Source organism: Sardina pilchardus, chromosome 10 (assembly GCF_963854185.1).
Source record: "Sardina pilchardus chromosome 10, fSarPil1.1, whole genome shotgun sequence".
Lineage (NCBI taxonomy): Eukaryota > Metazoa > Chordata > Actinopteri > Clupeiformes > Clupeidae > Sardina > Sardina pilchardus.
Genome location: NC_085003.1, coordinates 25528195 through 25543902, shown reverse-complemented (window position 1 = coordinate 25543902; position 15708 = coordinate 25528195). Strand labels below are relative to the sequence as shown.

At 43.0% G+C, this 15708-nt stretch overlaps 2 protein-coding genes across 2 annotated transcripts; both read left to right on the top strand.

The window, feature by feature from the left end:
* The first annotated feature begins 293 nt into the window (after positions 1-293).
* On the top strand, positions 294-4724 carry lcat (lecithin-cholesterol acyltransferase). Its single transcript, XM_062547297.1, has 6 exons — positions 294-700; positions 958-1114; positions 1712-1827; positions 1928-2023; positions 2283-2507; positions 3223-4724. Exons 1-6 carry the CDS (start codon positions 559-561, stop codon positions 3843-3845), a joined length of 1359 nt encoding a protein of 452 aa, XP_062403281.1. The 5' UTR covers positions 294-558; the 3' UTR covers positions 3846-4724.
* Positions 4725-7347: 2623 nt separating this feature from the next.
* On the top strand, positions 7348-15624 carry pla2g15 (phospholipase A2, group XV). Its single transcript, XM_062547294.1, has 6 exons — positions 7348-7616; positions 9044-9200; positions 10243-10361; positions 10511-10609; positions 13074-13298; positions 13634-15624. Exons 1-6 carry the CDS (start codon positions 7478-7480, stop codon positions 14146-14148), a joined length of 1254 nt encoding a protein of 417 aa, XP_062403278.1. The 5' UTR covers positions 7348-7477; the 3' UTR covers positions 14149-15624.
* The last annotated feature ends 84 nt before the right edge of the window (positions 15625-15708 follow it).

The following is a 15708-nucleotide window of genomic DNA, read 5'->3' as shown; positions in this document are numbered from 1 at the left end:
ACGTTTCAGGGAGAAATATATGGAGATGTAGTAAGCGTACAGAAACGCTAAACGGTATTTTTCTACCCTAAATGTCTAGGCCTATTGCCAAGACACTTCCCCTTGCCTTATTAGGATTATGTTAATGTTTCACTGTCCGACTGCACTGAGTTGGCTGCGCGCCTTTAAATCAATAGGGCATGTTTATTTTTCTGAGACACATCGTAGATTTGTTTGCGATTATTGGTGTGTGAGATTGCGTGTGCGCGCGCTCTCTCTCAAGTGTGCGCGTGGTTCCACACTGATTTGTGCGCAGGCAGACACCTTCAGGTCCACAGCATGGAACAGATCAAACCCATGGTAAACTAAAATGTTGGACAGCTCATGTGGTACCCGGACTTTCACTCTTTGTAAACGAAGTGCGTGGTTCGAGTAACCGTGTTGACCTCCTGAACTCACGTTTTCCCTGGACCCACCCGGTCCCGCCCCCCATGAGTCTCTGGTCACTGGCAGTGCCGACAGCATTAATAGCACAGAGTCTAGCTCTGTGCAGAAGAACTGAAATTGGTGTAGGACAAGATGGCATTCCTTCACTCGGCGCTAGCGTTCCTGCTGCTGTCCGTAATCCAGCAGTCTGCAGGGTTTTGGCTTTTCAATGTTATTTTCCCTCCCACTGCAAAACCACATACTGCAACCAACAGCACTCCGCCGGTTATCATAGGTAAGAATTGTGTCGCATGAAGATAGACATTAGGCTGACTGATTAGTTAGCAACCTTTACTTGTAGGGCTAAGGCTACTGCCAATTTAAGATTGTAAAATGTCCTTTTACGATTGTATCCAGTTTTTAAAAAAATGCAATGTTAGGCTACTGTTAAAGAGTTTGTCAAATAGTATTTATTTATGACAGTTTTAGTATTTGCCAAATGTAACCAGTAACTGCCAGTAACTGCCAGTAACCACCTCACCCTTGCTCTAGTTCCTGGAAATTTGGGAAATCGGCTAGAGGCAAAGATTGACAAGCCATCTCTTGTGCACTGGATGTGTTACAAAAAAACAGATGACTTTTTCACGCTCTGGATAGATCTGAACATGTTCATGCCAATTGGCATAGACTGTTGGATTGACAACATCAGGTAGGAGAGAATCCAACCACTAATAATAATATCAGACCACTGTGTTTAAACTGTATATCCTCGGTAATTGTTACCTCATCTAAGAGTCTGGTGTTGGATACATTTAGGCCTAATTTTCATGCAGTTTTATATATCTAACTCCAGTAACTTTATGAAATACTAGAACAGTGAACACTGACTACAGTACACAGAGAGCTGTCATAGTAATAGAAGTGAACACTGCTAGAAAAATCAACATGTGACAGCATTACGCAATCTTCTAAAATCAATAGGGTTTACCGGTTGTTCTACTCATACTGAATGCCAGGAACTTAAGTGCACTTTAGTCCAGATTTTATTAAATGTATACTAGTGTGTAAGGTACAGGATGTCTGTTTTCATTTGCTATCAGGACCAGATAAATTAATTATTTAAAACTGCAGCTTTATTGTGTTATCAGCAATTATAGATATTACAACGTTATTATGTTGTATAGTGATCTGCCAACCAGGCCTAGATTATACAACAGCCTCACATGATATTGTATTTTGGGTCAAGTGAAATCAATAATTTGATAAATTAACCCCCCCATCACCAACAACACACACGCACACATAGGATTGTGTACAACAGGACCACACGAAAGACGTCCAATGCTCCTGGTGTGGAGGTGAAGGTTCCTGGCTTTGGGCAGACGTACCCAATTGAGTTTCTGGACACAAACAGATTAGCAGGTAAGCACAGACACTTACAACCCCAGACCCCATTATCTGGTTGTGTTTACATTCACTCGTGAAGTGGAAACTCCATGTAATTTAAGCTGTCTTTCCCTAGGTTATTTCCACACCATGGTGCAGCATCTGGTCAACATGGGCTATGTTCGTAATGAGACCGTTCGGGCAGCTCCTTATGACTGGAGGATTGCCCCAAGTAATGGAAATATTCTGACATGTGCACACACACACACACACACACACACACACACACACACACACACACACACACACACACACACACACACACACACACACACACACACACACACACACACACACACACACACACACACACACACACACACACACACACACACACACACTACACATACATCTACCAATAGAAATTCTATGTGAATAAACAATCAGGCATGTTACCTTACTGGTCGTTCTCATTCTGTCTCCCCCTGCAGACGAACAGGAGGACTACTTCAACCGGTTACGGGACCTGGTCGAGGAGATGCATGACACGTACCAGCAGCCGGTCCATCTGCTTGGCCACAGCATGGGCAGCAACTACATCTTGGTCTTCCTGAACCAGCAGAGCCAGGAGTGGAAGGACAAGTACATCAACAGCTTCATATCCCTGGGTGCTCCGTGGGGAGGGGCCGTCAAGCCCCTGAGAGTGCTGGCGTCAGGTACAGTGCCATCTCATAGCTGTAGCTGTGCTCTGTCGTCTCTGACCAGAATCTGTCATGGTCCAGAATAGCGTGTAGAAGAGGGTGTGCACATCTGAATTTTTAAAAAAGGGGCAGAATAGGGTTTGACAATTAGCCAAAGATTTAGTGATAATGTAATTTATATCTTACTGATCAGAATTAATTTAAGTGAAGAATTATTTTTGTCAGATTGTGATTGGGACTTTACCTTGGTATAATTACACACAAAGAGACATATGATTTCCTATATTATACATTTTATACACTGTTTGTCTATGCACTATTTCATAAAATATGTCAAATTGGAGTTTCAGCAGTTAGAACGTGCTTAAGTAATGCAATTGAATCATTACAATTATTTAAGACAGTTGATGCCAAGAAAGACCATGTGAATGGTACAGAATATCATGCAAGAACAGCCACTATATTTTCTAAACCATTTTATATGGTTGGCCAAGCTTGTCTCATCTTTAGTGTGGAGAGGCTAGACTGGTTACTTTAGGCAGTACTATGTCACATGGGTTGAGGTAGTGTAGGGAACACATGGATTGAGACAGTATAAGCCAGTTCTCTGTTGATCTGTTTAGGACTGTGGTAGAAAAAGGAAAGCAGTGTAGGGAACTCATGGGTTGAGGTGGTATAAGAAAACATATGGGTTGAGGCAGTGTAAGTGAACACATGGTTTGTCTTGTAGGTGAGAATGATGGCATCCCTCTGGTGTCCAACATAAAGATCCGAGAGGAGCAGCGCATGACGACCACCAACCCATGGATGATCCCCTTTGAGGAAACCTGGCCAAAGGACCACGTGCTCATATCCACCCCATCCTTCAACTACACCAACCAGGACTACAAGCGCTTCTTCCAGGACATCAACTTCGAGGACGGCTGGCACATGTGGGAGGACACCAGGAACCTCACGGCAGGGCTGCCAACACCAGGCGTGGAGGTCTACTGCTTCTACGGAGTGGGGCTCCCGACACCGGTCACCTACGTGTACGACGAGGAGTTCCCCAACGCCGACCCCGTGGACATGCTCTACGACGACGGCGACGACACGGTGGACAGTCGCAGCATGAGTCTGTGCAAGCGCTGGGTGGGTCAGCAAGAGCAGCCGGTCCACGTGAAGGAGCTGCGGGGACTGCCCCACCTGGACATGGTCTTCAACAGCCGGGTCCTGCTCATGCTCCAGAGGATCCTCGAGGGGAAGGACATCGACGACGTGTACCGGGCGTACGACTTTTACCCCACGCGGGCACCTCGGCCTCAGAACATGAGCCTGTCGCCCACGGATGAGCCCCCCCTCTCCCCACCCTAGGCCAAGCTTGCGTGGTGATGGAGGCAGACAAAGCGTTTAATGTAGAGTACATACCTGCCCATCATGAGTGCACATGGAAGGGCAAATATTAAAGGGACACTTCACTGATTAGCATTAAAGGGACACTTCACTGATTAGCATTAAGCTTTGTATCTTTAGAAAACCAGTCATGTTTTTGAATGGTCGTGCATCATTCCCTCAGTTTGTCTTGAGATGGGAGAAATAAGGATTTCCATGTTGGACTTCCTGCTTTCAATGATGTAAAAATCATCATTTTACATCATTGAAAGCAGGAAGTCCTATTCATGGGTTTCATTGAAATCCGTATTTCTCCCATCTCAAGGCAAACTGAGGGACTGATGCACGACCATTCAAAAACATGACTGGTTTTCTAAAGATACAAAGCTTAATGCTAATCGATGAAGTGTTCCTTTAATGCTAATCGGTGAAGTGTCCATTTAAAGAGTGTTTAGAGAGTAATCTGGTAACTCAGTGGCGAAAATCACACACATCACATCAGCGAGACAGCCGTTCATAAGCTGGAAAAAAGGTTCCTGCTCTGTATAGACTCTTTAAGCCTCAAGCCTTCAGTTGTACAGTATGTATTACTTGTGGTGTCTTTCCGTTATGTTTTGAAGATGGATATTTTAGGTACCTAAAATCCAAATTGTTTCTTTTTTATAGTGTTTGTGAATTTATTTGTATTTTAATTAAGTATACAACATTTTTGTATATATATGGACTTTTATATGACTGGATGTTTTAGGTTTGACCTGATGATTCTTCATGTGATTGACTCCAGGCTGTAGTGCAAACGTTATGGGGTGTGGATTGGTTGCACCAAACAGCTGAAATAAAATGTGATGAAAATAACATTAATATTCTTTCATAGACTTTGTGGGTACATTTTGAGCTGTCATATCTTTGCCTATTATTTCTATTAGATGTTTAATCCTTCTTTTGTCCTTTGGTTATTAGTGACCTGAATTAAAAAAAAAAAAAAAATCAAAATGTAAAATGATATAAATTATGAAAATAGAAGTGATGAAACTCTTGTTGTCCATGAAGCCTCCTGTAATGACCTCCATAATAATATTTATCAGGAAATATGTATCACTTATATTTATAATTACATATGTTTATGGTTGGTATACTATAGGCTTTTCTAGCCTATAGCATCAGAACATTTGACGCTTGGGATCAAACTGGGTGCCAGTTACCTTCAGTGGGTGTGGTTGCACATCCCACAATAGACTATTCCTTAATCTACTTTACTGTATGTAGTGTACAAGTATACCTCCTAAATTGTAGTTTGTCAAAAACAATTCCCTTTGTCGATGGCAAATTTATTTTTGTGCAATTCCAATCTGTCGATCAATATGTGTACTTCCAATGTTACAGGTGTGTTGGAGTACATCTCTAAAATATATGTTTTGCCATGAGTATAACATACAGATATCCAACGTAATCATATATTTTTTAGGTACACAAACAAGTGTAATGTTTGAGCGCTTACTCTGATTGTGAAACATAATGCTTTGCTTGCTAAGCAAAAAGCAATGAGTTGGTGTTACTCCTCCATACTCCCTGTTCACACCCCAAGTAGCTGAAATAAGGAAACCCATACAGCAGTAATTTGGTTGCTATGGCTCCTATAACAAATACACGCATGTAGCACTTGTTTACTCTGTCCCGATGGCCTCCCTAAACCACGGAATTCATATAAATGTTACAACTCAAAGAATCGCTAATACTATATTTCTGCTTCTTGTCTTCTGCATCTGAATGAATGGATATTACGTTCAGTGCGCTACCAACATGGCGGCTATATTCCTAGAATGCAACGTGTGTGCCCGAGCCCTATCGTGGTATTGTAGATGGTGTGTGACAGAGTGGTCCGCACAGGGAAGTTTTGCCAACTTTCCCTTGAGTTTTACACTGGACCAATTAAATACTCCATGTTTTGGGCTCTCTGAATCTCCAGAAGACCAGATGACCATAAAGTTTCTCTGTTCTCACTAGCCCCCCACACACACACATGTTTACTGCTTTATTTGTATCCACAATTAAGAATAAAGGACACAAATTTGAGGTGCACTAATTACTCAGACAAGATTCAGTCATGTGATTTCGCTGACAACAACCAAGTTCAGTACAGCAGTGTTAAGGGTACACAACATCTCCTTCCCTAAATGTGATGACTTCCAGTAACGGATGAGACTGAACAGTATTTAAATAGGCTTCCTCTAGACATGGGTCAAGACGTAGCCTATTTAACAAAGCTTGTGAAATACACAGACACACACGCAGACAGCATCAAAGAGCACAAAAAACTCCCAAGACCTGTTGCCCCAACAGTGCCAGAGTGACCAACTGAAAAGGACCCAACACAGCCATCTTTGCCTATAATGAGATTCGGGTCTGGGTCTGCCAGCAGCTTCTGGTGGTGTGTCAATGGTGTCAAAAACGGCTGCTCTCTTTACGATTGACAATCTTTCCACACCATGTGATACATTGCAAATGTCAGGTGCCTTGCTGCCCTTATTTGTAAATAGGCCTACTTTACATTAATTGTCACTGTAATATTGTGTTACTGTTGTTGTTACCCTACTGTGGGCCAGAGAGAAACACAGCTTCAGTCGTCTATGTGTCTTGAACATACAACGGAATTGACAATATCTTCCCTACAAAACTGACCACCACAACAGCACCAAAACAACAAATAGGCTACAATTGTGGCCAAAACTGAAACCAGAACCAGATCAAAAACCACAACTTCTGTGCCCTTCAATATTGCACACATACTCTCTGACTGCACGCCAGGAGATAAATAAGGCCTGCCAGTACAGCCAAAGCAGACCATGCAAGGCGCAAGACTTTTGCACAGTAGTCTACTCTGCAAATAAGCACACAAACGCATGCATTGTACACACATGGGTGTACATGAAGTATTGTATGTGTACATAGTTTAATTATAGTCAAGACTATTGATGCATGAAGCCAGCATCATCCCTGCAGTTTGATGAAGTATTTTAGGAGGTGTGATTGGCTTACAGTTAACTGTTCAGGGAGAGGAAATAGCACAACTGCTGTTACCCCAGTAAATTCAGATGTTGAAAAGCAGAGGCCTACTTGAACTAACTTCTATATTAGCCTAACTATATTTTCATCCATTAATGTCCGTAGTCCACGGGCATGGGTTGAACTGGATCAAACCAACATGAATTAGGTGGAACTCCATTTTATCATAGGCTAAGTCTCTATTTCAGTCTGGGAAACTGCTTCATAATTTTCTTTCAAATAAAAAAATCCCACATGAGCAGCGTGCTAGGTTTTGGTCTAATGTAGGCTATTAAGACATGACGGATTCTGTTAGGCTATGTGATATAATCACATAGACCTAAAAGTATCACACGCCGAAGCCTCTACACGCCCATTTCCTGTAGCCCAAACGATAGCATCTGATGTCTTCTACTCTGGTCTGACCATACAACGCCACTCTTGATCGTTTAATAATTACTTAACGATAATTGCATCACCAACGCTCAAGAGGCTGGCCGATTTCACGTTTGATCGTCTTGCTACTAGAAACAGCTGTCTCATGTCGACAATGTAATGCAGCTCCGACGGAGATGGTGTCCGGACATTGTTTATTTCTCACTGTGCTCCAGCTGTTTGTTTTTTTGGCTTGGTTGACTTCATATACTGAAGGCAGAAGTCTAAAATGCTCTCCTGGGAAGCCATGCTCGGACAGAACCCCTGTGATTATCAGTAAGTTCTTGCTAACTTGCATGGATTTGACAACAAAATAACATTAGCGTTATTATGTCGAAATGGGTTCGCTTCCACTGTTGATGGGAATTTGTTACATTGTTTTGTCGTCTTGTAGGCTAGTCTAGCTTTGCGCATGTTGGCTACTTAGTTTCAAGGATGGATGATGCGACTCTACTAGAATGTTGTTTAGGCTTTAGGCAGTCATATGATTTTCAAATTCTTGTGATACAGACACAATCGCTCTCTGTTAGAGGGACTCTACGACGAGTGAAACGTGTCTTTGCCCAAACTGTTTTTTTTCCCTAGATGCGTTTCCAAAGGGGATTTTGGAGTAGGTTACACTTTCGGGAGGTTAACGAGTTTCGTCGTCGACCCTTGTATTCTGTTGTTTACTTATACAAGATCGTTCATGACAGGTGGTCATATGACCCATGACTGAATGTGCCTCCTAGGCTACCCCACCGCCGTCTGGCTGTTGAGAAAACACAACGTTAGCTAGCCTACAGTCACACTCGTGAATATTAATGATTATATAGCTATTCTATATTAGTGTTCTATATCTTTGTCTGCTAACGTATTAGTTATCACATAGGCTAAGGTCATTGACAGAGAGTAGGCTAGAGCACACATCGATGGGAGCAAGCTGGTGGTTGCTATTTCAGCAATATCTGTCTTATCCACCCTCTTATCTTGTGTTTAGTTACCCACGAATCAGCATTGTGTTAAGAAGATAGAGGTAAAAAGAATTGTAGCAATAGTTCTCATTTAGGTATTTCTGCGGTTACATCTGTGTTGGCCTAGCCTACAACTTGCGTGCCAGTCTTTGAACTCTTGCACTCGGCCTCATTCTCGGACCGATTAAAAGGCAGTGACTAAGCACAGTAGTGCACTCATAGCAGTGTGACAACGGGAATTAAATGTGTTTGCTTCAGACCTAAGTTGTGGTGGTGAATTTCATAGAAGTGAGGGCAATATAATTGCTCTTAGAATTCCACACAGTGATTGATCAGCATATGATTGATGGCCACTGGATTATCCTGAGGGGCAATTGTTCTAGTCTAATGAGATTAGAAGGGTGGCAATCTCTGTGTGAGGGGGGAAATCTGTCAGTCTTTTTGAGGGAGTGATATGTCAGATGATCATTAAGTTTGTCTGTTACACCTGTCATCAGAATGTGTATGTGTGTGTGTGTGTGTGTGTGTGTGTGTGTGTGTGTGTGTGTGTGTCATGAGTTTCATTTTACTGTAGTTAAAATCAAAAACGTGTTGTCCTGCTGGACTGCCATGTGTTGAATTTGGATTTTTCCTCATTTTATCCCCCCCCCCCAGGTTTCATATGCTTTTAATCAAATCAAAATGTGTGTCTTAATGTGTAACATTGAGTCGGGTTCTGATGCGTCCGTGTGTGTGTGTGTGTTTGTGTAGTTCCAGGCGATCTCGGCAACCAGCTGGAGGCCAAGCTGGACAAGCCCAGTGTGGTCCACTACATCTGCTACAAGAAGACCAATGACTACTTCACACTATGGCTCAACCTGGAACTGCTGGTGCCCGTCGCCATAGACTGCTGGATCGATAACATGAGGTACATTCGTACACTGACATCACCACCACTCCTCTGTTTCACTAACACAAAAATGAACATGAGGATGATCACCAGAATGGAGAAAGAAACGGGAATAAAATCTCTACACCTTCTCATTAACCAAGGTGTGCATTTTTGAACATTCTAAATAAAGCTACCTTTCAGGGTTCCAAAATTCTAGGTTGAATTCAATAAATCAAGATATTCTTTAGAATATACATTTTCCAACATTCCCGTCACCCTGCACCATGGTGTGACCCACTGATCTGATGTTATGCTGTAGGTCAGTGATGTGACCGTACACCTACTGCACAGTAACAATGTTTTAATTGGCTACATGTTATGGCGACAATGACTCTGCTTCTTGGGCGACACACTCATTGCGGGCGCATGTATGCAACCCTGACAGTAAACGGGTTAAGGGCGCAACAGGCTACAGCGCTCGTGCCATGTAGGGGTCCGAGTGCCCATGGGGACCCAGGTTCGAATCCGGCCTGCGGTCATTTCCCAATCCCACCCTATCTCTCTCTCCCACTTGCTTCCTGTCTCTCTCCACTGTCCTATACAAATAAAGGTAAAAAGCCCAAAAAATATACTTAAAAAAAAAAAAAAAAAAGATAACTAAAGCCGTTATTGGCCAACACAGAAACGTCAGAATTGGATTGTGATGTTTGTCAATCAGTTCACCAGTCGAACATCCAGTTTGCATATGTGACTGCCTGGCACCTGGCAGGAACTCCTCTCTTCCCGTCTAACAAGTTTGTTAATCATGAGAAACATGATGTCCCCACCCCCACTCAAAAAGAGCACTATTAGTATCCTCATGTTGCTTTGTGTGTTGGCCCGTGTTAGTTGTTTTAATGTTAAATTGAGATTTTAAATGATGAGGTTATGGGAGTTTGTGATGGTGTCTGTTTTAGGTGTTATGCATTATCAGTGAATATGTATGTAGGGGCACTGATATGCATTATGTGTCTGCGTATACTAAATATACTATACTAAAAACTGTATACTAAATGTTGTGTGTGTTTTGGCTTTGCAGGTTGATCTATAATCGCACCACACGGACCACGGGGGCGCCAGAGGGAGTGGACATCAGAGTGCCAGGGTTTGGGGGAACAGATACAGTCGAGTACCTGGACCCCAGTAAACGCAGTTTGGGTAAGTACCCAACTGTGTACATAGACATCCAGTGATCGTGTGTCTGTGTCTGTGTCTGTGTCTGTGTCTGTGTCTGTGTCTGTGTCTGTGTCTGTGTGTGTGTGTGTCAGATCTTTTTGTGACAGATTTTTTTTGTGTATATATTGCAGGAATGTACTTTTTCGCCATAGTGCAAGGGCTGGTTAACGATGGCTATGTAAGAGGCGATGATATCCGTGGGGCTCCCTATGACTGGAGAAAGGCACCTAGTAAGTTACACAACACAGTGCATCAGCTCATTACAACACAGAACACAACACTGTGTACCTGTGTGCTAATGTAAGTTACATGACACACAATAGCCCATTACAACACAGGAGTTTACACATCTTAAGGCATAGGACCTGTAACTGTACAGAATTGCAAAAGTACCTTGTGTGCAACAAAAACCATCCATCACAACATGAGGTTTCACAGTAAAACACTTCAGAACGTCTAGATTAGCTTGGAAAACTTGACTACATTCAGCTTTGTTTACTTGTTTACTTACTCCACTCGGTTGTGTACAGGGTCATGCTTCTTTAGTTGTCCAGTGGGCATGAAGCAATTCAGCTGATTTATGAATCTCAGACAGTTTCCCTGGATGAGTGCCCAGACTGGGAAATGTATTTCGTCTCTAAGCAGCATGTAATGTAATGGCTCACCGACAGGGTTTTTATTTTAAAGTTGAGAATATGGGTTGTTTATATTCAGTCAAACAGTATTCTACATTAGCAAATTCTCACTACAGGCTAGGCTTCTATTTTTAGTTGTGAACTCCAACTCCAAACCTAACCCCAAAGCATGCATCCGCCATGTTCAGTTCCTGGTTTTCTCTCAGATAACTGGGTTCTGAGGGGAAGTGGTGGAAAATGCTTTCATTTTTTTCTGTTTAGTGTGTGAGTAGTAAGGCATGCCACATGGGTACAATAACATTAGTAATAGATTATCAAGGTCAACATGAGGAAATAGTGCCAGTATGAAAAACTAGTGAAACGGCAAGTGAATACTTACTGGACTTCAGCTTCACCAGAAACCATTGCCGAAAGTGGAGTGCAGATAAAGGAAGTGGCTAAAAAGGTGCAAAAAAGAGGTAGCGGGGCCATCTGACTGATAGCGTCATGCAGTATTTACTAAGATCTGAGTTTTACCCATTGCTTCATAAATGCTTTAGTTAAAGCAGAACATCAAATGTGTGGTTTTTTTTAATGTTTTACATTTGCATTTCTTCATTGTACTTGCACAATGTCAGTATGAATGTAATGGACTTCACTATCACTATTTAACTAAGAGAGTGTAGAGAGAACTTAATGCATTAAATCTACTGGTGGGTGGGTGCTACACATTGGTGGTGGTTAGTGAGGTTCCCCCTTTACTGTGAAGCGCTTTGGGTGCCTTGAAAAGGGATATACTAATACAATGTGTTGATGTTACTTGCCAGTCTGCTTTGGCTGCATTTCCTCGTTTTCATCGCAAAGTGTACAAATAGTTTTAGAAAACTGCTCTAATTTTTTGAACGTACCTACCTACTGCCATCACATCTGGTGTCGCCAATTCCATTGAGGAAGCTAATTGTTGCAGGTTAAATTACAGTACGTGCCCAGTGTAGCCTTCATGTAACTAGTTGCTGTCTGAATCCTTTACCTCTGCTCTAATTCTTGACCCATTGCCACCCTTAGAGCTGTACACACTAGGGGGAGAAAGGTCTTGTGCATGGAGTTGTGAGTTCACTTCAGATAGATGCCATTAGGATTTCAGATTCAGATATTCACATGCACAAGTGTACAAAAAGTAGTGAAATGTCAACCTGGATAACTTCATGCAAAAAGACAAACTATCAAGAGATAAAGAATAAGAATGTATTAGTTAATAATGATCAAATTAAATAATAATTATATGGGACGGTATATAGATAGTGCCTAGTGTATAAATCCAGTGATTGCATAGAACAAAACAGTTGGAACAACCTCTTCAGTTGAATCCTGGCTTTTCATCAAAGTTTCATAACAAGCAACAAGTTAAAGCCCTCATACAGTGTTTGGGAATCAGAAGCTTAGAGATGATTTCATGGCAAATACACTTCAAGCTTTGGACTTGGGTCTGAAAAATAATCAAATCCAGAACATTAAAATGCCCCTCTGGGAGTGTCTATCCCCTCCTCAGGCGCGTGTGTGTGTGAGTGTGTGCGCATGAGTCAGCTGAACTCAGGTAACCCGTGTAGACATCATGATGTGGGATTTCCACATCCGCCGTGCAAATAGCCACAGCCTCTGAATTCTCTGAATGATTTGCCACAAATGACGTATTTTGTGGGTGATTGCCATGTGACTTGGCAGAATATTGTCAGTTGCTGGTGTGTTAGGGTAGCTCTCTCATGCCAGATAAGGATATTGTCTGTGTAGGGGTATGCATTTTAAGGTAATGGAATGCATTGTGATGTAGTATGTGTGCAGTATGTGTTTGCTGATAAATGAAAGCAAAATGCGGGCATATCACTGTTATCCCCCTTTCTTTCTCTCTCTCTCTCTCTATCTATCTCTCATCAGCGATTGAAACTCACAGCCACCAATGATGTCAGTTGTGGGTGACTGCCATGTGACTTTGTTCTTTCTTTCTCCCTCTCTCTCTCTGTGTGTGTGTGTGTGTGTGTGTGTGTGTGTGTGTGTGTGTGTGTGTGTGTGTGTGTGTCAACAGATGAAAACAAGGCGTACTTCTTGGCCCTGCAGCAGATGATTGAGGAGATGGCCCGTAAAGCTGGAGGACCAGTGGCGCTGATAGCCCACAGCATGGGCAACGTGTACACACTCTACTTCCTCAATCATCAACCGCAAGCCTGGAAGGACAAATACATTAAGACCTTTATCTCACTGGGCCCGCCATGGGCTGGCGTGGTCAAGACCGTCCGAGTAGTGACCTCTGGTAAGCATTTTGTGTGACAGTGCTTTGTGTGTGTGTGTTGTGTGTGTAAGCGCTTGTGCATACATTAGTGGTTTTAAGATAATTGAGATTCTCTTCCATGTACTTTATTGTTGTAATAAGAAGTGTGTGTGTGTGTGTGTGTGTGTGTGTGTGTGTGTGTGTGTGTGCGCGCTTGTGCATACTTTGGTGGTTTACACCTCCTACTTAGCTTTTAAAAATGTCTTTTAACTGCATTCTGAGCTTTTTCCCTGTCTTAATTTAAGTATTGAGAGACTCTTCCATGCACCTGACTATTGTACTAAAAAAAAGTGTGTATTTGTGTGTATTTCTCTCAGGCGATAATAACCGCATCCCGGTGATCAGCTCGCTGAAGATCCGTCAGCAGCAGCGCACGGCAGTGTCCACCATCTGGCTGTTCCCCAGCGCCAACACCTGGCCCGCCGACCAGGTCCTCGTCCAGACTCCCACCACCAACTACACCGTGCGCGACTACCAGCGCCTCTTCCAGGACGTGGGCTTCCCGGACGGCTGGGAGATGCGCAAGGACACGGAGCACCTGGTGGGCGACCTGGAGCCTCCTGGCGTGCCCGTGCACTGCCTGTATGGCAGCGGCGTGCCCACGGCACAGGGTTACCACTACACCACGTTCCCCGACTCGGAGCCGGATGAGGTGATATTCGGGGATGGCGACGGCACGGTCAACCTGCTCAGTGCCATCCAGTGCAAGCGCTGGGTGGGGAAGCAGGCGTACCCGGTGAAGCTCGTGGAGCTCCCTGACAATGAGCATGTCAACATGCTGCTCAACCAGACCACAGTGGCCTACATCAAGGCTGTACTCAACCAGCCCTGATCCTTGAAGACACAAACGCATAAACACCATACGTAAACCCTCAAACCTCTGTGGCTTGTATCACAGCCAACGCTCAAGACACTTTAACCCTCAACGGTAGCGTGTATCACAACAGCCCTCAACTTCTGAGTTGCAGTTGTACAACCCCCAGCCTCTTCACCTCTCTCACCCCTCAGTCCAGGTAGATGCGGACCCTACAGCAGGTCTTGGCAGTGACCTCGTGCGGAGCTAGGGCAGCCATGCGCCTGACGGAGCCAACTGCTGTTCGGGTCCGGACCTCCGAAACACCTTCACGCATAAGTCCTGAGAGGATGAAGCCACTGCCACCAACTGACCCTGCCAACCACAGCACCACCATCACAAGACTGGACCAGGAGTCCGTTATTCAGTGTATTAGAAAAATACCATATGTCTCTGATGTTTTATGTGCAATTACCAATGAAGGGGAGAGCTAGCTAGCTAGCTAGCTTGCTAACTCTGATTTGAATTCCTACTCTTTCTAGTGTTCTACTGTTGTGGTGGGTCCTGTTAGGTCATTTGGACTGACCGTTCCTATTTTTGCTAATGTCAGAGCGTATAGTTTGGAAGCGTAGTGCCTCTGTTCTGTATCTACTCTGTAGAGCAGAGCAGACCATCTCCTGTTTTGCACACACCTTAACAGGATAAGATTGCTTTATAGAAATATTTTAATGTCTTTTTAAAAATCAAATTTGAGTTAAGTGGTGTACATACAGTATTGATCATTTCAGAGATAATTGTTGGATGTTCCATTTTAACAGTGTTTAATTGTTCAGGTATAATGTCATCCTCTCTATCTCTTATCTTGTTGTTGTGATCTTATTCTTATTAACACATGAGTTACTAACATTGGAAATGTCATATCAGCAGTTAGGGCACCCTGGGGATTCTGGTTCTGACAGTTTTTCATTAGAAAAAAAGTCATCAGTATTTTTCTGGCAGACCTGTTTATTGACATGTTTTTTTTTACCTTAGATTTGTTATACTTATACAGTACTATACACCACCTCTCAGCATCATAGTGTCATGGTCATATCTGTTGCGTTGCAAAAATGCAGCGACAATCAAGGGTGGAGGAATGGTCCAAAGCCTGCCTGTTATCAGGATTCCAGTGACTTCGATGGCCTTTCCTGACCTGTTAGTGTTCTAGTTACTCTTCAAGTGTCATTCATCAACTGTTACATTTGTACTAACCACAGCAGTCTAACATTGCTATTAGGCATGCGTGTTTACCAGTGGTCATATTGAAACACAAATATGTCATCTCACGTTTATAATTTTTTTTAAAAAAACAACAAATATAATTACGGGTGGGGCTTAAGCGTAAATAGTGGAAATTGAGTTGACTCAGCACACACATCATGCAGGTGTATCGATCAATGTGAAAATGCTGGAAATCACTGTTTTGTCCAAATATTTGTGCTTACTGGATGATATTTAAAATCTACCAAAGAACAATGTTGCATCATTTTGTTGGTGTGTATGTATGTGTGTGTGTGTGTGTGTGTGTGTGTAGTAATACCCGCAGCAATATTACTGGCC